Source organism: Penicillium odoratum (genome assembly GCF_028828045.1).
Source record: "Penicillium odoratum strain IBT 22623 chromosome Unknown utg000005l_segment0_segment0, whole genome shotgun sequence".
Classification (NCBI taxonomy): domain Eukaryota; kingdom Fungi; phylum Ascomycota; class Eurotiomycetes; order Eurotiales; family Aspergillaceae; genus Penicillium; species Penicillium odoratum.
Window position 1 is genome coordinate 7,406,160 of NW_026643147.1, and position 20,680 is coordinate 7,426,839.

The following is a 20,680-nucleotide window of genomic DNA, read 5'->3' on the forward strand; positions in this document are numbered from 1 at the left end:
CGGATACCGGATTAACCCGAGATCCGACCAGGGATGCCGCGGCTTGCCGAGTCACGTGGCGTAGCGTCATAGATGTTAGGGGCCGAACTCCGATTTGTCTTTGGTTCCTTGGTTTCCCTTGATCTCCCTGGAGTGGTCGATACCCTGAATCATCGGAAGTTTATTCAACTCCGACAATGTCTAACATTTTGATTGAACAGCATCCGCTGCAGAGGCTTCCTAGCCCTTCAAGAGGCCTGTCGGCTCTGGTTCATGTATGACGCTTGGATCCGATTACAAGAGCCATGCTAACGTACATAGATCACCGGGCTTGCGAGCTTTCTATGGTCATTTAAGTTGTCAGTCATCAATTGCTTCTCCACCAAACTCCCTGAATTTACCGGTCAGCTAATGGAAACATAATAGTATGCATGATAATCCTAATAGGGCGTAAGCTTTACTTTGGCTCTCTACAAGGGATCAATATGATGTTCCGACAGATCAACTAATGAAAATTAGAGATGAGGCATATGGCTGGCATTTTCAGTATTTGACCGTGATTGGTCTGACCTTGTCTACGTTGACCTTTGCCGTTGCCTTGTTGGCAGATATTACCTTGTCCCGGCGCTTATTTCTGGTCAAAAACCTGCTGTCAGTATGCAGTGCACCGATGGAGGTTCTAATTAGCGTTATGTACTGGGGGCTTCGACTGGTTAGGAAAATATATCATATCTCATTTTATGGAGAGCTAATTGAGACCCCAGATTGACGAGCGGCTAGTGGTTCCTGATTGGGCTGTGATACCCCTTCACGCGGGTTTGTTGGATCATTAAATCCCGTTTCGCATTGACCCCTCGCGCTAACGCAGTTCGAACAGATATTGGCTTCCATGCAACCCCGTCTATTGTGATGTTGGTAGATCTACTGTTTCTGTCTCCCCCATGGACTATCACCGCTCTGCCCTCATTGGGAATATCGGGAACTATTGCGTTTGGTTATTGGTTTTGGGTGGAGCAGTGCTTCCTGTACAACGGATGGTACCCGTACCCCCTTTTTGAACAGCTATCAACCGTGGGTCGTATTGGGCTTTTCTCACTGAGTGCCGTTGTCATGGCGATGAGTACTGTCACACTTCAATGGTTATATGGCCGGGTAAATGGATTTGGTACTGGTATCCCGAGTCAGTCTCGCCCAGGCGATATCAAGCGGAAGGATGGTCTTTGAGATATATTTACGAACTAACTCTTTGTGGCGTGGCGGCATTGATGTAAGGCCTCCATGCCCCTCGCATCAGGTCTCGGGTTGGGGATGAAGAGTCCTTTACGAAGGATAGAAACATGTAAAAATCCAATAGAATTGTATCAGAAGCCTCTCGCACTATCGTTTCCAAGGTTCTTGGGATAAATTTGAATCATCACGGACAAACACATCACTTGGAATTCACATGTGACTTATACACTTGGAAGAAAAATCAAGGAGTCATCACAAAAAAAAACACAATAACTCTTACCCCCAGACTCATTGCAAAAAGCTCAGCTGCTGATCTATCACATTTCGCACAATTTCCTCCCAAGGTCGCCATCGCATTCCAAGTTCAACTTCTGCCTTGGTTGTGTCGGTAGGCATGGAAGAAGGGCCCTCAACGTCCTCCGTAAGCTTCACACCAACATTGGGGTAGGCCTTTAGCGCCACACGAGCCACATCCTTCCAAGTGGTTTGCGGCCCGGAAAGCAAATACTTTGAACCATCCTTGATCTTTGGATCTAATGCCTTGACGTGAGCTTCAGCAACATCTTGGATGTGCACGCCTGTGATGCGGCCCATTGGAACACCTCTCATCACGCTACCCCAGAGAATACCATTGGATCCTCCCTGAATTTCTTCGGCGGAGGTTTGCACAAGATTGGTACCGAAGACAAATGCTGGATGAATTGTAACCAAGGCGTAATGTGGCTTTTCGTTCTTCCAGAATTCCCAGGTAGCATTGTTTGCAAGCAATTTGGATGCTCGGTACAAAGTCATCGGGGTTGCATCAGGATTGCTAGGGTCGACGAAATTGGCCTTAGGGTCCACAGTCAAATTCCAGTCATTATCCTCTATTTGAAATGTCAGCCTATTTATAATTTTGAATGCAGTAGTTGGGATCAAGTGCTCATGAAGCATGCATGGTATGGTACCTTTGACAACACCACCTTCGGGTATTCCGGTGATGGGAAGCAACGCAGCGATAGACGAAGTGATCACAACCTTCTTGATGCTTGACACCTCAGCCGCCTCCTTAAGAATAGCCAAGGTTCCGTTAATCGCAGGAGTGAATATGGCATCCGGGTCTGTTCCACGGGCAAGAGGCGATGCCAGATGCAGGACAAAGTCCACTCCATCAAGCTTGCCTTTGTAGGCAGCTTCGTCGGTCAGGTCAGGGATGGTGACGAACTCCAGCTGGTCACGATAGCCTGACAATACATCTTCCAGTTTCTCTGATCTCTTGCGGACGGCAATTCGAAGACGATATCCTGCCTTCAAAGTCTCAAGAGCGGTGGCGCTGCCAATAAAACCAGTAGCACCGGTGATGAAGACAAGTGGGGAAGACATGGTGGTAATGACGATAATACTAAAAAATTGATCTAGAAAATCAGGATATCAACCGAATTAAATAGATTTTGGTTGATTATCAATTGATGTTCTCGTTTATTCTCTAGGGAATAGTCGGCGTTGATTACTATTCATTACCACATTCTTCGTTATAATCTGCCCGAACCTAAACCCACTACCACTATTCTTGCCCACAACGGATCCGAATTACCTTCGAAGATTCCGAAGTTTACAAGGTAGTTATAATTGCAGTCAGCTTAGATATGTTTTCTAGCGAATCAATGGATTAAGAGGGACATTTGAATCGAGTGTGTTTGCGTCAAATCGGCCTCCCTCCCGAGGTCTTAGAATTGGCACAGTAAGCTATAATTTTCATTGGATCTTGCACAACAAACCAGGATATAGACATCGATTACAAGAAGTTCGGACGATGAATAAACATTTGAATCCCTGCACCAGTGGGGCGGCACTTGAGCCTCGGTACCTGATGATCTTACATAAGGCAAATTACCAATCAGATCTGAACTTTTAATCCTTGGAGTCCCTCTCACTCCAACGGAGTTGGGGCATATAAAGATGGGGAGGAGAAAAATGTAGAAGCTTGAAAGTCGAAATTTTGGTTGTAAGTTTATTCTCTTTCTTCCCCGACCTAGATCACCTGATATGTAGGTGGCGGAGTTCTGCAAATGCGTTTTTCTTATAAGTCATGAGAAGCGCTGAATTCATCTCATTGAATACTCATGATTTCCAAGCTTGTGAATCACATCTTTGAGTGCCCCCATGATATTCGAATCCATGCCGATTGTTGGACTCGAGGTCAATTCCGTGGCCCAAACGGTTTCACACCTGCAAATATGAGTGTCCCTTTTATTATCTTGGGACTTCCGTCTCTTCAGATCCTCTCCCATTGAACTGGGCAGCGGAAAGGGCCCTTCCTTTTATCATCATGAGATGGTTCGTAACTTGCAAGGGAATCCGTAGAAGCCACGATGGATGCGTGACTTGCAAGTCATCCGGATTATTGAGCAGTTGACTCCTACTCCAAGTTCGATATTGACTGACAGGCTACAGTGAATTAGATAACAAATAGGATTACCTCCACTACTACACTTTGCAAGGTTAACAATGATCATGCTAGCCAAACAGAAAAGTGAGAGGGACCATAGAATTCATTTCGATGAGTCCGTTACAACGGGCGATAATGGATTCTAAAGAATAGCTCCTATTGAAGAGGCGCATGTGTATTCCACAAAATCTATACCGCATCCAATCGAATAAGTGAACACATATGTTAATCTCAATCTCATATCAAGGTTCCAACAAAACAGTATTTGTCCAAATCCATGGATATTGAAGCTTGTATGATTCGCAACTTCGCCCGCTTACATAACCTTACTCCACCTTTGGTTTTCGTGGTAGCAACGCAATCTCTTGTCTCCGATTCAGTTTCCCAGTTCCTGACATTCCATCAAATCAATCATGTCAGCTCGCACAGTGATCGGTGGTCGACTCAACCCCACAGCTCTCAGCTCTCTGGCTAGCCCCTGTCCGCGGATTGCATCCCAGCAACTTGCACGCCTCCACTCGACCATTGTCCGTCCCTCCCCGAGCGCCCCGTCCAAGCTCGCCATCCAAAATGTCCGTCCTGCTCCCGCCCTCTTGAACCGCCCGGGTCTGCGGATGAAGTCGACCTCTTCACCCAGCAAGGATGAGGTGAAACTCGACTGGAACTCTTTCTTCAAGCTTCGCGCTTCTCGCCGCCGATACTCCCTGGCATCCTCCATTGCGACCTCCCTCGTGTCCACTACCGCCGGTGTGCAGATTCTGTCTTCGCAGGATCTGGAGTCTCTCGGTGCTCAGGTGATGGGTCTGGACCCTTTTGTTGTCCTGGGAATGGCGACCGCTGCTTGCGGTGCTGTGGGATGGCTCCTGGGCCCGATCGTTGGCAACGGCCTCTGGGGTCTGGTTTACCGTCGGTTTGCGCCCTCTGTGGCAACAGTGAGTCTAATATTACCCTGCATAATGACAACATATGGTTTGCTAATGAGATAATCTCTTATAGAAAGAGAAGGAGTTCTTTGATCGCATTCGTCGATTCCGCGTCGATCCCTCGACTAACTCCATCGCCAACCCTGTTCCTGATTACTACGGCGAGAAGATTGGTAGCGTGCAAGGATATCGCCAGTGGCTGAAGGACCAGCGGGCATACAACCGGAAGCGCCGAAACTTCATTGCTTGAATTTCTTTTTGACACCTTAACCCTTGCATGTTTGTGTATACGCTTGATCCTGCACTTGCAGACTCTTCACCTGAACGGTCGCTTTCTTTTCTCTGGATATGGATTGGTGTTTTCTGATTTTTTTTCGATCTCATTAGCGGTCTGGGCGACCTGGGGCATCATATTTGTATTTGAAAATGACCATTGATAGCACCGTCAAGCACCATCTTCAATTCAACTTATCTACATCATCAAATACCGTCTGCATGAGCTTATTGTATCATACATGGTCCCTATTGCCTACAGCTTCGCCGGAGTCTTGGCCTTGGGAGGCCGGCCAGTATCAACCTCGGTCCACCAAGGAACATGAGCAGGCACGTCATCATCCAAATTGGCTCGGAAGTTGGGTTTACGCTTTTCAAAGAATGCCGTCACACCTTCTTTCTGGTCTCTATGAGATAGTCAGACTTGAACTAGAAACCTACGCAAAGGCATACGTACGCTGATGAGAACATATGATAGATTGTTTTTGACTCGACCAAATGCGCCATCTCCGGCGAACCATCGTTCCGCCACATCATGGCTCGGTTGAGATACAATGACGTGGGACTGACATTCTCGGCGATTTCAGTCGCTAATTCGAGAGCTCTTGGCAATACTTGGGACGCCTCAGGCATAATCTCATTGAACAAGTCCCCAAAGTGTTTTGCGGTCGGTGGGAATACTGCACCGGTGCTGACGAGGTAGCTTGCGTTGGAGTGTCCGACTAGACGGGGTAGGAAATAGGACGAGCACGCCTCCATTGTGATGCCACGGCGTCCAAATACAAAACCGTATTTCCCTTTCTCGTAGGCGATGCTGGTCATAATCAGTAATGTGAATTGATCTTCCGTCTTGATCATCTTACCGAATAATGGTGGGTAGAGTCATCGTCATGCCCACTCCAACTGCTGATCCTTGCATAGCCGCGATAGTTGGTTTGCGGCAATGATGGATAGCAAGGGAAGCGCGTCCGCCACTGGATCCGATTCGTTAGCTGAGCTACTCACAATAATAACAGTACTTACCCATCACGGTGATCCGCCGGCCTGTCTTTGCCGACATGCCTCGTAAATCCAATATCCAGGTCTGCACCAGCACAGAAGGTCTTCCCGGCGCCGGTTAGAACGATTACCTTGACGCGTTCATCGACATCAAATAGCGCGAAAAGCTTCTCGAAATCAAAGACCATCTCTCCAGTGAATGCATTCTGCTTATTCGGGCGGTTGAGTGTGACAACGACGATGGGGGTTACTGTTGGCGAGCCAGGTGGATTGTGCTTAACGATGACATGGCCGGACGTTGGAACCGTCTCATAAGAGGTCGGGAGGTCTAGAGGTTTTGGATCGAATATCATACTGGAAAGATAATCTGTTACAAGGGATGTAAATGTAAGCCAATTCTAAAGGAGGAAAGAGAAATGGATCGCTTATACCTTATCGGTTCTTCGACTTGTAGCCTCGGTCCGTTTGTGGGGAAGCTGTTTTGTGCGGGGTATAGATTGATTAGTATCAGTCTGACATAACAGCCGATATGAAAACATCAATCCAAACATAACCTCTCAGCTGAATCGCAGTGCTTTATATTACTGTAGGTGTACCTGGTAATTGTAATCTTAATAGACATTCCAGATCCTTTGAAGGATAGTTCTCAACCCCCACAGTCATGAAATCAACCCTGCAAAGTATATACCAACGGGATTATTATCGTCTGGTAAAGACAATTCGAGACCAGCCAGAAGCGACTCCAGAGAAGGCTGTAAGAAGAGCTTCAGCAAGGTATGGATTCACGGTTCTGAATCGAACATGAAGGAGGTATCTACACCCAGTCTGATCAGGTCAATCCTCCAACCTGAAGATGATACGGACCGATATCTACGTTTGCCTTGTCGTTGGTGCTTAGCTGGATTGTATAGTCCAGACTGGAAACCACAATATCAAAGTAAGTAATGCGAAGCTAATCATGTTCGCCGTTTTGTAAGGTCCATCGAACATTAGCAGCCGAACCACATGGACAATCCTACCAAACAACCTTTTTTTTTTGGAAGGCGACAGGGCAGATTGGCCACTCAAACTACTTAGCCACCCTTTTGTATCTATCAGCCGGAAATGCGAGCCCTCTGGCCATCTTCAAGATCCAAGAGGGCAATGATTTCCTCATGCGTTCCATGTGGGAACCAACCATGGTGCTGTGGCGGCAAGAATTTTGGGTCGATATGAAAGCAACTGCTGAGTGATGTTGAACCTGTAGCCAATTCTCAGTCTGTCACTATGAATATACATCAGTATGGTTAGAGATAGCGAAAGCTCAAAGGCAATCGATCCCGATCCGTCGTTCGGTTCATGACCTCATCGGGGACTCTTGGCGCGGAAAAGATTTCAGTGGACCCTGTGCGCACCGTCCACGGTAGGGAACATAGAAAACCGCCTCTTCTCTTGCCCGGACCACTCAGCAAGAGATAGAGACCTCTTATCTCTCTCTGTTGCAAATATCATTCCAAAAGACGATCCGAGTAACAATCACCAGGCGGAGCCAGAATCTGTTCTGCCATCTTCCCTCCCCCCCCCACTTCCCCTTAAGCTTCCCCTCGATCGCTGCACTCATATCACGTCGCCATGTCTGGTCGAAATATTTCGTATGGTCGCGGCGGAGCTGGTAGGTACCTCCAGACGTTGAAGTTGCAGGAAAGTTCTGGGAATGTGTCCTGACTTTCACTCTTTCATAGGCAACATCTCCCGCCAGCACAGCTCCACTATGCCGAAGGATCTCATCACCCCGACAATCAAGCAAGAAGTCTATACCACCGGTCGTGGAGGCTCAGGGAACATGGTTCAAAATGATCCCGAACGACCAGAGATTGCTCGCGAGAGCCAGGACGTGGAATCCCCGCCTTTACGAGCACAGCACTTCGCCCACCACACTGGCCGAGGTATGAAAATCCACACGCAAGCGCCAGGACACGAAGATATGGGCGAAGACTGATCTTTTCGTTTCTTAGGGGGTGTTGCCAATGCCTATATCCCGACGGCCGAAGAGGAGGAGCGAGCTCGTCTCCAGGAGGCTGAGCTGATGCGGGTGCGCACACATGACAAGGATCGCATTAAGGAGATCGGACACGAAAGACAGGAACTGCGGAATCAGGATCACTCGAACTAGTCCTGTGATGCGATAAATCGTCAGAGTGAGTCTTGAGTCCCTGAGTGATTTGCAGGAGATATGAAGAAAACACTAACCCAAATAGGGCGAATCTCTTATCTTTGTAATAATTTCTTGCTTTTTTTTTACGCCATTCCTATTTGCGGGGTCACACTGGATTTGAGGATTCGGAGTCTTGTGGGTTATTTACTATGCTTATTCTTAACATCGGGCGTAAGGGATAGATTCTCTACAATTAGGTTTCTATGCTAATTACAATTTCATTATGCATTATACATGTCACCCGGCCGTTGGCCTAGGTGAGTATATGTATGCATGGGACTAACGTCAGCCCGACCTTGAGGTTTTTCCCCGCGATCTTGATTTCAACTAGTAGCTCTATGGCAAAAGCGTCAAACTTTTGCCTCAGGCAAGAACCAGCCCATAGCATCTACTGGCCAACTGAGAAGGCCCCGCCATTCGGGATCAAGCTCGTCCACAGCCTCCTTCAGAATACGGATGCCCCAATCTCCCATCCACCATGTCTCCCGGAGATGATGTAGGATAACGGCGAAGTGAGCGAGAATCACTAGCGCAAAAGGCCTTCGTTCGCCCACGAGTTCTGGGAAGCGAACAGGGACTTGAAAGGTCCAACAAAGGGCGAAATCTTTAGGCTCACTTCCATTCATCAATTGCTCAAGAGAGGTGCCCAGATGATCAATTGTCGCTTCATATGTTTCTTTCTCATGGGTTGGGTCCAGCAATGCTTCACTCTCATTATGCCGTCGCAGGGCTAGAATGACCAATTGAGACATGTTCGGCATTCGGGGCCGTCTTTCTTCGGATTGGACTAATGCATGGAGCTCGCCATCTCCCACCCGGTGCATATTTAATATCATGGCACTAATGAGCCACCGAGTGAGCTGAAATACCTCCAGAAACTCATCTAGTATATCGGCCTGCTCGTCGTCGTCTTCTAGGCCGTCATCAGTTAGGCAATATGCAAAAGAGAACACTGTCATGACACTGCATAGGGCGAAGTGGGCATCGCACTGGGTGTCTGAGAGTTCCTGTGTCGTGTCGAGGTGAATGCCCATTAGAGCTTTGCTCTGATGCTCGCGCGCAGCGAGGAGATATCGCCATTTGCCGGCCAGGGTCGTGCATGTCCCAGACAGCTGCAGCGCCGATAATGCCAATAGCCCATGCCGAAGACAGGTGAACCGCAGTGATAAACGGGGGATAACGGTCTGCCAGAGGGTTTCTGTGGCACGATCTCGAGCCATGGAGCGATAGGTCGTTGTACACCAGTACATCATCAATTCGAGGTCCTGTAAACCCAACTTTTCCTCCATATCTTCTGACACAGTACTCGGCGATGCCTTCGTCGCAGTTTGTGTTGAGTGAGACGTGGCGATGGTCATAGTCGGGGAACTGGGGGAGGCTGAAGGTGTTGACGAGCCACTCGAGCCCATGTCCTGAGTTTTGGTATCCAGTCTACTCAGGCGAGGTAGACATGTCTGGTTGGCCATCTTTCGATCTAGGTACTGGGGACAGCTCGGGCTGGAGAACTTCATGTGGTAAATGTCAGCATAACCCCGTTTCTTTGCCAATGCAAGAGCTGTGGACATGGGGAGATTACGGGGCAAGCTGGTAAGCCTATTCAACATACCCTGCGTTCGCTTTTCACCCCCCGTCGAAGTCGTTTACTTGACGGCATTATCCGGAGTTGTAGATTTGTTGTTTTCTGTTTTCTGTTCTCTGTTCTCACTTGACTTAGTCTCCATGGGTCACACTGAGCTATATAGGAACTGAAATGCAAAATTAAAACCCCGGAAGAACCTGATCGAGGTCAGTGGGGCCGAGATTCTTTGATTGCTACCCTTTCCCCTGTGAAGTGGGAACGGGAGGATAGAACTGTTTACCTTGCATAAAAAAAAGAACACGAAAAAGTAACTGGAGGCAACATATCCCAATTTGGCAAATGCAGCTTCGCTACGTAGAGTGACATTATCTGCCCGAACTCCACACCTGTGATGAGCAAATTTCGATATTGCGATAAGCTGTGTTAGATTTCGCCCGAGTACAAGGGTGACCAAAAATAACTGATCAACATATCCAATTTCTAGGAAGTAAAGAATGAACTACTCCCTATTAGCTCTCTCAAGACCTAAAGGGGAGCCTTAAAGGCAACAAGTCTTGCCAAATCGAGACTAGACGCATAAGCTGGATCCACCTGCTTATATATGATTGGTTGAGTCTATCCACTAGTTGTGCCTTAATGATGCCTGAAAATGCGCTGAGCCATGCGTTTTCCCAAACGGGGCAAACGTAAGATGGTCAATGCACTTGGTTGTCAATTGATAGGCTGAGAGCATTTCAATACTTCCTCCACCAAGGAAGTTATTGCGTGGATCATTGTTGATCTATACACCGATTCTTCGAATGCATACGCAAGAACTGTGATGATCTATGCATATTATATTGCTCAACTGGTACATTTATCTGTACTCGGTTGGCAGCGTTTGCTCCACTTTGACAGGTTCTGCGTTCCAGGGTTGGAAAGAGTCAATTGCATTCTACCTTTATTCTCTAATATCAGTAGATCTTTCTTCCTGCCCAGTCGCGTGGCCAAGGCTTGGCTCCATTGAGCTTGCGTCATTGACGTGCGCGACGAGTCTATAGATATGACTTCTAAGAGAGCACGGGGTCTCAAAGACTTCCACTCCCAAAAATTTCTGAAGTAAGCATGACATGTACTGACCAGGTAACTTACATCCATCCACTCCTAGGCGAATATGGTATATGCATTGTAACCTTTGTTTTTCTTTTGGACATGATCTACGCTATTCGAGTCAAGCACCAGAATTCTCCATTTAGCGGATGAGTGATTGCCCGCCTGCTTATTTTTGGGGCAATGCATATCATCTTCGTCCAACAGGGTCCATGCTCCTGGTGATAATCAAGAATTCGGCCCCGGGGCCTTCATCTGACCCGTGCGTCCGTGTAGTCTTGCCGTATTGAGGTAAAAGCCGAACTATGAATGGCTCACCAAGCGGCACGCCTGAATATTCCCAATCGATTGGATTGTGCTCCTGCAGATCAAGATTCGCCGGGTGCGGGTAAGTGGCCCACGAACCGAAAGGATCAGCCCGAGATAATAAGCAATCACGGTATATACGGACAGTTTGCTCCGTAGTCAGATGCGCAATGACAGACCTGGTCTCTGGCGCAAATGGGTGAGTCATTGGTATCAATACTTACTTATGACCTTCAGTTGCTGAGAATGATCCTGCAGTTCTCAGATAGACTAGCTGCAGGAAGCTGCCCCACAAGCTGCCAAATCCAGACAAAGAACTGCTTCTCCCTATTGCGCGGAATCTGGCCCCCGGGTGATGGCGGATGGCCCAATCACTCCTAGTGATAGCCATGCATCATCCTACTGACGTACGATGATGGACTGGATCGGAATTCGCTTCGAATGCCGACTTGCTCAGCTCAGATCCATTAAAGGGCGGTATGACAGATTGATAGACTGAGATTATGCTCCATCGTTCGTGATAAACAAAAGTTGTTTAATGAATAACTCGGTGCTTTGAGGTCTAATGTGCTTCACAAGGCTGTTCTCTACTCGTGATTGAAGAACATTGGGGGCTATTCCTTTTGAAGTCCCAGAGAGTAAAGGTGGCATCTGGTACGATTCAAGAGCAGCTCAGATGCTAAGCCTGAATATGCTCGCCGCCAACTGGTGAGACATTATTGACAAACTTTCAGGTCCTGGTCTTTACACTTGAAACTGTCTTTCCCATCTCTGCATTATGCCAATATCACTCGTCCATCTTACGTGCATGAACATAACATGTTTTACGGGGAGATTACAATTTCCAAGCATGAATAGTAGAATCATTTTGATAAGAAACTTCGGAACCGGAAAATTAAGTACAAAGATATACCCAGGCGTGGGTACCTTGGTATATAACAGCCAAAATTGCCAAAGAAACGCAAAAAACAGCAGAAGACAACACATAGTACAGTACATTCAAAAGACAAACTCCAAGAAACTCTCAGTTAACTTATTTACCGCCCAGTCCCAAAGCATCCGTAAGTGAACCAAGCCCCAGACCACTGATCAGCTTATCCAATCCCAATCCTCCAAGGATGCCATTCAACAGTCCACCCAGGCCAAGACCATCCAGCAGACGACCAACCAGAGTCAAGACTCCGTTCAACAAAAGTCCAACGGCAGCAATGATCTGGAACAATGGCTCGGAAAGAAGGCCCCAGAGAGGGTTGAGCTTCTTCTTGGCATGAGGCATATCAGCAATGCGTCTCTTACCGTTGTCAATTGTCTTAACAACTGTCTCAGTGAGAGTCTTCAGGAGATCAGCCAGCTGATTCTCCTCGGGTGTAGCATCGCGCGAAGAGGCACGGGCCTTGGCAGTGGCAGCAATGCGACCATCAGGGTCAAGGGCACGAATGGCACCATTGCACTCTTGGAGGATCTGGCCTCCCTGCTCTAGTAGGGGCTTGATATCTTTGACCAGCTTCTCCTCGTCAAGTTCATCCTTAGGAGTGCGGTCGGCCTTTTCAACTTTCTATAGGGGAATTATTAGCAATAAACTTCATACGGAGTTGCTGGTGACATACCTCGGTGATCATGTCGCAAATAGGCTTGATCTGGTCAAGAGTTTGTCGAAGGATATGAATCATCTTCTCGGCCAGCTGACGGTCGTGCTCGGCCTTTTGTTGAGCTTCCAACTCTTCGGGCGATGGTCCTTCTTCCTCAACTTCTGGCTCCTCCTCAGGCTCCTCAGGCTCCGGCTCCGGGATATTCTCCAGGAGGGTGCATTCGCCGATCTTGTTGCCATCGTTATCAACAACATAGCCGTTGTCATCGATGGACTTGCCCACCAAGGTGGCCAGGTTTCCAGAAGTAAGCTTGCCGATGAGGTCGCCATCAGCATTGCGGACTTCACCCTCCTTGTTGACCTTACGGCCAGACATAGGATTAACATCTCGGGCCTTCTCCTCGGGCTCCCATCGCTCAGCCTTGCCGATGGTATTGCCGTTCTTGTCCACCACATCACCATCTTCGTCAACTTTGCGTCCAAGTAGGCGCTTGGCGTCGCCTTCAACAAGACGTCCGATGATGCGACCGCCGTCGACTACAACGCCGTCCTTTGCAACCTCAGCATTGTCAAATCCGAAGAACGGTCCCTCAGCCTTGTGCTGCTCAGCACCTGGGATTAACTCGGCGCGTCCAATAACCTCACCATTATCACCCCAGATCTGGCCTTTGCCATCGACCTTGCGACCGGCAAGACGCTTGTCGCCTTCGACGATGCGCCCGACAACAGCACCGGTGGCAGGATCAACGACATTACCCATCTTGTTGACAACCTTGCCCTCAAGCAAAGATAGGTCTGCCTCGGCGGGAGCCTCTTCTTCGGGAACCTCGTAAGGCTCAGCACGGCCCTTCACATTGCCATACTTGTCGGTGATCTCGCCATCCTCATCGACAGCACGGCCGCGGAGTTTCTTCGCGTCGCCCTCGATGAGCTTTCCGACAATCGAGCCCTCCTCGTCCTCAACGAATCCATCTTTGGTGACGACCAAGCCTTCCAAGCCGGCAAATGGACCTTCGGGCTTGTTCTCCAGCTCCTCCTCGGGAATGAGCTCAACACGACCGACGACCTTCTTACCGTCGTAGATCTCGCCGTCTTCGATTTTCTTGCCGGCAAGCTCCTTGGGGTTACCCTCCACCACACGGGCAATAGGGAAGCCTTCGGGTCCAATGACGTATCCGGCCTTGTTGCATTTCAGTCCGTTAAGAACGGAGAGATCAGAGGCAGGCTCCTCCTCTTCGGGCTCAGGTTCGGGCTCCTCCCATCGTTCAGCACGACCGATGACAGAGCCGTGACGATCGAGAACTTCACCATCCTCGTCGACACCACGACCGAGAAGCTTCTTCGCGTCACCTTCGACCAGCTTTCCGACGCGAGTCTGGTTCTCATCCTCGACCCAGCCGTCCTGGCCAATAACAAGGCCCTCGAGGCCAGCGAATGGACCCTCCTCGTCCTTGTCGTCTTCGACGGGCAGGGCCTTGACCTTTCCGATCACGTTGCCTCGGTTGTCCCAGAATTGACCCTCTTGGTCAAGGGTAGCGCCGAGTCGCGCAAGCTTCTTAGGGTCGCCTTCGATGACTTCACCAACGGGCTTGCCAGTGTCTGGGTCAATGACGAATCCGCGCTTGTTGCACTTCAGACCTTCCAGGGTGTCAAGTGCAGGAATGCGCTGGGTGGCTTCTTCGGCTTCTTCTGCTGCGTCATCTGCAGCGTCTTCGGCGTTTTCGGAAACGCCTTCAACGTTCTCTTGAGCTTCCTCGAGTTTCTCCTCGGCAGTGTCGTTCAAATCGTCGACAGCATCTTCAGCATCATCTTTGGCGTCGACAGCACCTTCCGCATCATCTTTGACGTCGTCGACATCAGGAACAGCGTCGTCAATGTCTGATTTGGCCTCATCGACTTCCGAAAGGTCGGCTTGGGGAGCTGCATCCGTAGCATCGTCGGCGACATCATTGACAGCATCTTCGGCCTCGCTGGCCTCGTCGGCCACGTCAGGCACGTCGGCCGCATTCTTCGTAGCCTCTTCGGCTTCGTCGGCGTGACTCTCCACAGCATCCGCTGCGTCATCAACAGAAAGGCCATCCTGGGCGTCCTCATACTCCTCATCGACCTCATCCTTGACGCCGTCGACATTTTCCGTGGCGTCGCCGACGGCCTCTTCGATGGCCTTCTGTTGCTCCTCAACGGGAACAAGCTCCACGCGACCGATCGCATCGCCGTCATCATCGACGATCTCACCGGAATCATTGAGAGTATATCCGATGAGGTCCTCCGGATCGCCTTCAACAATTTTGCCCAAGACTTGACCAGCAGAGTTCTTGATCACGCCGCCATCAGATACAGGTAGACCCTCCAGCTCGGCCAGGTCAGTGACAACATCCTGGACTTCACCGAGCTTGGACTCAGCATCCTCAGGAAATTCCCCAGGAACATTCTGGGCCTGCTCGGCAGCGTCGTGGAGAATATCCACACGGCCAATCAGGTCCCCATCTTCGTCGACGATCTCGCCATCATCACCGACAACTTGACCGACCAGATCTTCAGGGTCACCTTCCACCACTTCACCCAATGGGGTTCCATCCTGGCCCAGAATCTTTCCACCATCAGCGACGGAAAGACCCTTCAGAGCAGAGAGGTCGAGTGGGATAGCATTGGTGGCTTTCTGGACTCCATTCTGAACGGTATCCTTGGACTTCCCGGCCAGATCCTTGGCCTTGTCGGTCATACCAGAGGTGGCTCGACGTAATGGGGCAGCCGAACCCGAAGCCTGGGATACAGCATCATCGGGGGGAGAGATAGGACGACGCTGCTCCGAGGAAGGGATCTTCTTCTTCTTGGATTTCGGCGAGGGGGTCTCGGGGATAGATTGGATAGATTCTTCGTCGTCTTGGATAGGCTTGGGTGATTTGGGAGCGAGTTTACGGGAGGGTGTCTTCTTCATGGGCTTGGGTGATTCGGCGACACTTTGCTTGGAGGCGACACTCGAGCCGGAACCTTTGCGAAGTTTGGAGGGGGTTCCGGTCTTCGAACCGAGCTTTTGGGGTGCTTTGCTCACTGCAGGGGACGACATGATCGTTCAGGGTATTGGTAAAGTTCCAAGGCTGCGCAAGAGATATAACAGGAGATTGAAAATAGTTCAAAGTCGTAGCTCAACTTGACAATGTGAAGTGACGTCGTGAAAGTCGTATCAACAAGGTAGGTATAAAGTATACAGATTAGACCGTCAATTTCGGACTAATAAAGATTAAGAGAGTAGGTAATAAAGATCAGTAACTTTTCAAGTGACTTGAGACTGAAATGATTAATGAAATCTCAGGAACAGTGAACGATGATTAGGCAAACTATATACCTTACGACAACATCCCACACAAATGCAGGGAATAGCCTACTACGTCATGGCTGTTGATATCACCGCGAGACTTCTTCAATCCCTGTCAAATGTAGTAGATCGATCCAAACCTTCTCCGGGGGGTGCACGGTGCATGGTGGATAAGAAGCCACCAGAGCATTGATAGCATTGATTCTAGCATCATAGTGGGTCTAGCCGCTCAGAGTGGTCGATGGAAATGTGTCTCCAAGAGTGACGATCCCTGTGTCTGGCCACATCATTTACCAATCATCGTCTGTGAATGCAGGAAGTCGTTAAGGGAAGTGGAGTACAGTACAACATGACGTGGACCACAATGACACCAATCTGGGGGCTATCTCAGGACATCCCCGAAGTATATCCATGGATCGCTCGGGATATATTTTTCTTCTCAGACTGTACCTGTTTCCTTTGAATATGACGACTTGGAACAGATCATGTTCCAAGGTTGAATGCAAGGTACCTACAGTAGCATATGAGGGATAGGAGAGAAATCTTCCAATTAAAGTATAAAGCCGGTTATTGGCAGGTCGCGACCCATGGAAATAAATTGGCCACTCTATTTGGAGAAAGCCATGAACAAATGATGTGGAAGTACTGAAACAAATGTAATTTGCCCCCTAATGTCAACTCTGTGGCTGAAGACTTCAACCTTGGATTATCATTGTGATAAGCACGGGGTCATCATTACACCAAGCGCCTTCTAAAGACCACTGTTGTACAGTGTAACTGGAACTATGAAGCAATTCATCTATGCATTTGTTAAAATGATATTCAGTATTAAAATTTCTTGGTTTCAAAGATCCCCTACCAGACTCATCAGAAATGACAGGGGATGCTTCAATACAAACTTGGCAGTAAAGACGGTCAAACGCCACTGAAGAGCACGGGTCTCGGCCGGATGAGATCATGATCGATCGCTTCATCATTTTAATCTATTTGAGTGGAGACATCAGCCACACAAGTCATCATCCGCACCAGACTGATATCATCGACAGGGATTCAAGGCAGGAAAGGTTGTACAATGCAGAATTAAATTTCCACCAGAGAAACCCCATGACACTTTTATCTGATGGATTTGAATGAAAGTTGGTTCCTTTTATACCGGATCCGTTGACGCGTGGGAAGTGGATCAGGTAAAATCCCCGCTCGAATCAGAGTTTGGCTTAGCGTCAACGGTCAAAGGTACTCAAATGTCCTATACGGAGTAGTAGATCATGGGGATTTTATTCAGAAAATTCTGGGCCTTATACTCCGTAGCCTATGTGAATCTAACATATCTTATCAAGGGTCCATTTTAATATGCATATTTTACCACGCTATAACATGGGGTAAAAGTATAGCATAACCCACTAGCTTTGACATCAACTATATCAATCAATAAATACAAGAAATTTCTCCCAAAATACGGAAGCATTTCTGGGGTGATAGATGAAAGATTTCTATGAGGAATTTTAAATTCGATATTCCCTGTTGCGAGATATCAATGCTGACGGTCTCTATGGTCAACGCTTTTCACGGGCGGATCGCTCATACGGGCGGGTCGCTCACCCCCAGACACCATAGTAAATGCGATATTCACTAACCCTCATATCTCAATAACCACATTCTTACTCTATCCCAATACTCACCGATAGAAATTGATAATGATCATAGAAGCACATATCATTGAATATCACGATACAGAAAAGTATGTTGTGACACCGATCAGATATAGATTTTCACTCACCAAGTCATGCAAATTCTTGAAACTCCCTACAGAGACTACATGTCATATAGCAAAAAACAAAAAAAACTTCAAGGAAAGACTCCTATAGACCACTGTTGTTAAGATCATGAGTTGTATTTACCACATTTACTATGGTGTTTGAGGTGAGCGACCCGCCCATGAAATACATAGTTACCATCTGTTGGATAAATGCTGACTAAGGTTGCCTTGCTTCTCTCCTTATCAGCTTATCAGCGGCCTGTTATGGACGGAAATCATCGGCTAATTGAGGCCCGCGTTGGCCTCCGTGTCTTCCCCTCCAAAACACCCGACTTCTCGCATTCCTTAATGCCCTGATTCATCGTCTCCCCGATCTCGGACCGGAACGGTTGAATATGGATGCAAGGCCATCCCGTCCGGACCGGCCGTATCAGCGGACATACAAAGCATGTATACCTTGCCGACAACGCAAGGCTAAGTGCGACTTGGGTGCGGGCCCAGATGGCTTACCGATCGGCCCACCCTGCGCACGTTGTCGCCGAGAGATGAGAGAGTGTGTGTTCCCCGAGAAACGGGCCTGGGAAAGGTCCCGCAAACGTGGTAAGTGGAGTCGGAATACAGCCTAGTTATGGTATTGGTGACTAACTTGCTATGAAGCTCGATCCATCGAAACTGACGGCCAGGTTTCCCCACGCGCAGAGCAATATCTTTCCGATGTGACACCAGAGGCAACCAACGGAAGGTATTCTCTACCCCATCAATCGCCGACTCAGTATCCCGGCTCCAGTCCGTTTCAATCTGGCTGGGCACTTGACGGACACTCAGCATCTTTGCAGCATGATCTGAGTCCGAACATTAGCCCAAGACCGGACCCGGCTGCAACAATAAACCATTCAAATCATACTTCACCTCATCTTAATCATGATCGTCGGCACCGGTCTAATCCCAATTTAGCGAGTTCCATGATGCGGACGGTAGTGGCCAGTGGAAATGATGCCCTCAACATCCTATTCGAGGCAGCCACCCAACAAAGCCAAGAGGACAATGCTCTCCGTGAGCCCAGTCCGCCTGTGGGGGTCAGTTCAAAAAATGGCATTAATGCCAAGGAACGAAGTACTCCCCGGAATTTTGAAAGTCCCATACCATTCGAGCCTGTTCCCCGAACGCGCCCCGTACATCTGGCAGAAGTATCGCAAGATGCCCTTCACATTTGGGAAGCATGTCGTTTTGTCAGAATGGGTTGGTTTACTGCTCGAGAGGCAGTCACGTTCATGGATTTGTGAGTAACCGAACGTTTACCAATCCCTTGATCATTATCAGTGCTGACGAGATCTAGATTCTTCAAAAACATGTCTTGTTTATCCCCCATCCTAACCGACTTCTATTCCAACCACAAAAATCATTACCTCCTCATTACGCGCGAACCGGTCCTTTGCTGCACCATTCTCATGGTCTCTTCACGCTACCATATACTCCCTGGCGCCGGAGGCGAATCCAGGAACTTTTTCATTCACCACCGGCTTTGGCAGCATTGTCAGCAGCTTACAATGCGACTGATTTTTGGTCAAGAAAAATCAACCAAGTCCAAAATCCGGAGTCTTGGCACTGTGGAGGCCCTGATGTTAATGGCGGAGTGGCACCCTCGCTCACTGCACTTCCCGCCAGAAACCGACGGATGGGACGATGACTTGATCTCCATGGGTCCAAAGCCTTCAGAATCTGCCGATCCGAACAGTGGATCTGCAAGTAGATGGCTGGAAGACATGATTGAACCGTCGAGAAGGTCCGACCAGATGTCGTGGATGCTACTCGGATGCGCGCTCTCTCTTGCACATGAGCTGGGTATCTTTGAGACCGAGGATGACGATTCTGTTGAAGATGATCCGGAATGGAAAGCGCAAATAGCTCTCCGGCGGCAGAGAGTGCAGCGCTTGCTTTATGTATACATAAATCAGCTCGCATGGCGCATAGGATGCATGTCGCCAATCCCGCAGTCCCTCAACCATGCAGTTCTGGGCGGCCGAAAGCCTCGAGGGCTAAGCCAGCCTGGTAGCACATGGCTTGTCTTCATGGACTCGTGGATTGAGCTTACCAAGTTAGCGCAATCTGTCACTGACATGTTCTTCCCCTCTGCCAAATTTGCTCGCCAGCAGCTGCACAGTGGCCGATATATTGGACTTCTTGACCATTTTCGGCCTCTTCTCAACCAGTGGAAGGAGAATTATCTACAACCGGACGTTCTTGACAAGTCCTTCTACAACGATCTTTTCATTGAGTATCACTTTGTCCGTGTTTACACTCATTCAGTTGGTATGCAAGCCGTGGTAGAGCGTGCTCTGGCAGATGCCGACTCTAACTTCGATGACGCCCGCCCCATGACCATTGAACAAACCGACTACGAGTATATTCAAGAGGTTATTGATGGTTGCTGCCAGATCTTACGAAAAGTCGCACAACTTGCAGAAACTGGCGCATTGCGATTTTCACCTGTGCGCATCGTACTGCGTATCACCAGCGCCTCGATCTTCTTAATGAAAGCCCTCAGTCTAGGTACTCGTGAAGCAGTGCTACGAGAGTCACTGGAGGTGTTGGAGAAGAGCATCAGTGCGCTCAAGTCCAACGCGTTAGATGACGTTCATCTCAGTACTCGCTACGCCACACTCCTGGAAATGCACGTCTCTCGACTCCGTCGTAACCTTCTCGCATCCTCCAAGGCTGTTAAGAACAGTCGAGGAGTAACCCGTCGATCTTCAATGGGCCCTCCTCCTTGGACTGATGCCAGTGATCGTCCCAACCAAGCTAATCCAACTATACCCCAGGACTTGTCCTCTGATCTGGGATTCATTCCCTCTCTGAATGACATGACGGATGACTGGCTGTCCCTACCGTTTGATCCATCCATGGCGCCCTTCGGAATGACCAATGGTAGTCAATTTCCCATGTGCGAGGGCGGTGCCTTGGATTTCATTTGGAATCTACCGTCTTGATATGATTTTATGTATATAAAAACTGACTAATGA

At 48.8% G+C, this 20,680-nt stretch overlaps 9 protein-coding genes across 9 annotated transcripts; 5 read left to right on the forward strand and 4 right to left on the reverse strand.

Moving 5' to 3' along the window:
• Positions 1-176: 176 nt before the first annotated feature.
• On the forward strand, positions 177-1,203 carry N7520_008372 (androgen-induced gene 1 family protein; the record flags this gene model as incomplete). Its single annotated transcript, XM_057142306.1, has 6 exons — positions 177-254; positions 301-338; positions 406-429; positions 499-691; positions 744-795; positions 857-1,203. The coding sequence occupies 6 exons, from the start codon at positions 177-179 to the stop codon at positions 1,201-1,203; spliced, it is 732 nt and encodes a 243-aa protein (XP_056996312.1).
• A 294-nt stretch (positions 1,204-1,497) lies between these two features.
• Positions 1,498-2,571, reverse strand: N7520_008373 (uncharacterized protein; the record flags this gene model as incomplete). Its single annotated transcript, XM_057142307.1, has 2 exons — positions 1,498-2,075; positions 2,157-2,571. The coding sequence occupies 2 exons, from the start codon at positions 2,569-2,571 to the stop codon at positions 1,498-1,500; spliced, it is 993 nt and encodes a 330-aa protein (XP_056996313.1).
• A 1,479-nt stretch (positions 2,572-4,050) lies between these two features.
• Positions 4,051-4,810, forward strand: N7520_008374 (presequence translocated-associated motor subunit PAM17; the record flags this gene model as incomplete). The annotated part of the gene is made up of 2 exons (XM_057142308.1): positions 4,051-4,569; positions 4,634-4,810. The coding sequence occupies 2 exons, from the start codon at positions 4,051-4,053 to the stop codon at positions 4,808-4,810; spliced, it is 696 nt and encodes a 231-aa protein (XP_056996314.1).
• Positions 4,811-5,089: 279 nt separating this feature from the next.
• Positions 5,090-6,185, reverse strand: N7520_008375 (enoyl-CoA hydratase/isomerase family protein; the record flags this gene model as incomplete). Its single annotated transcript, XM_057142309.1, has 4 exons — positions 5,090-5,240; positions 5,291-5,647; positions 5,697-5,807; positions 5,857-6,185. 4 exons carry the CDS (start codon positions 6,183-6,185, stop codon positions 5,090-5,092), a joined length of 948 nt encoding a protein of 315 aa, XP_056996315.1.
• A 308-nt stretch (positions 6,186-6,493) lies between these two features.
• On the forward strand, positions 6,494-7,064 carry N7520_008376 (uncharacterized protein; the record flags this gene model as incomplete). The annotated part of the gene is made up of 2 exons (XM_057142310.1): positions 6,494-6,586; positions 6,876-7,064. The coding sequence occupies 2 exons, from the start codon at positions 6,494-6,496 to the stop codon at positions 7,062-7,064; spliced, it is 282 nt and encodes a 93-aa protein (XP_056996316.1).
• A 379-nt stretch (positions 7,065-7,443) lies between these two features.
• On the forward strand, positions 7,444-7,984 carry N7520_008377 (DUF3602 domain-containing protein; the record flags this gene model as incomplete). Its single annotated transcript, XM_057142311.1, has 3 exons — positions 7,444-7,483; positions 7,554-7,757; positions 7,827-7,984. The coding sequence occupies 3 exons, from the start codon at positions 7,444-7,446 to the stop codon at positions 7,982-7,984; spliced, it is 402 nt and encodes a 133-aa protein (XP_056996317.1).
• Positions 7,985-8,376: 392 nt separating this feature from the next.
• On the reverse strand, positions 8,377-9,591 carry N7520_008378 (uncharacterized protein; the record flags this gene model as incomplete). The annotated part of the gene is made up of 1 exon (XM_057142312.1): positions 8,377-9,591. The coding sequence occupies one exon, from the start codon at positions 9,589-9,591 to the stop codon at positions 8,377-8,379; it is 1,215 nt and encodes a 404-aa protein (XP_056996318.1).
• Positions 9,592-12,033: 2,442 nt separating this feature from the next.
• Positions 12,034-15,655, reverse strand: N7520_008379 (LEA domain protein; the record flags this gene model as incomplete). Its single annotated transcript, XM_057142313.1, has 2 exons — positions 12,034-12,555; positions 12,608-15,655. The coding sequence occupies 2 exons, from the start codon at positions 15,653-15,655 to the stop codon at positions 12,034-12,036; spliced, it is 3,570 nt and encodes a 1,189-aa protein (XP_056996319.1).
• A 2,400-nt stretch (positions 15,656-18,055) lies between these two features.
• Positions 18,056-20,647, forward strand: N7520_008380 (uncharacterized protein; the record flags this gene model as incomplete). Its single annotated transcript, XM_057142314.1, has 3 exons — positions 18,056-18,260; positions 18,318-18,939; positions 18,997-20,647. The coding sequence occupies 3 exons, from the start codon at positions 18,056-18,058 to the stop codon at positions 20,645-20,647; spliced, it is 2,478 nt and encodes an 825-aa protein (XP_056996320.1).
• Positions 20,648-20,680: the final 33 nt, after the last annotated feature.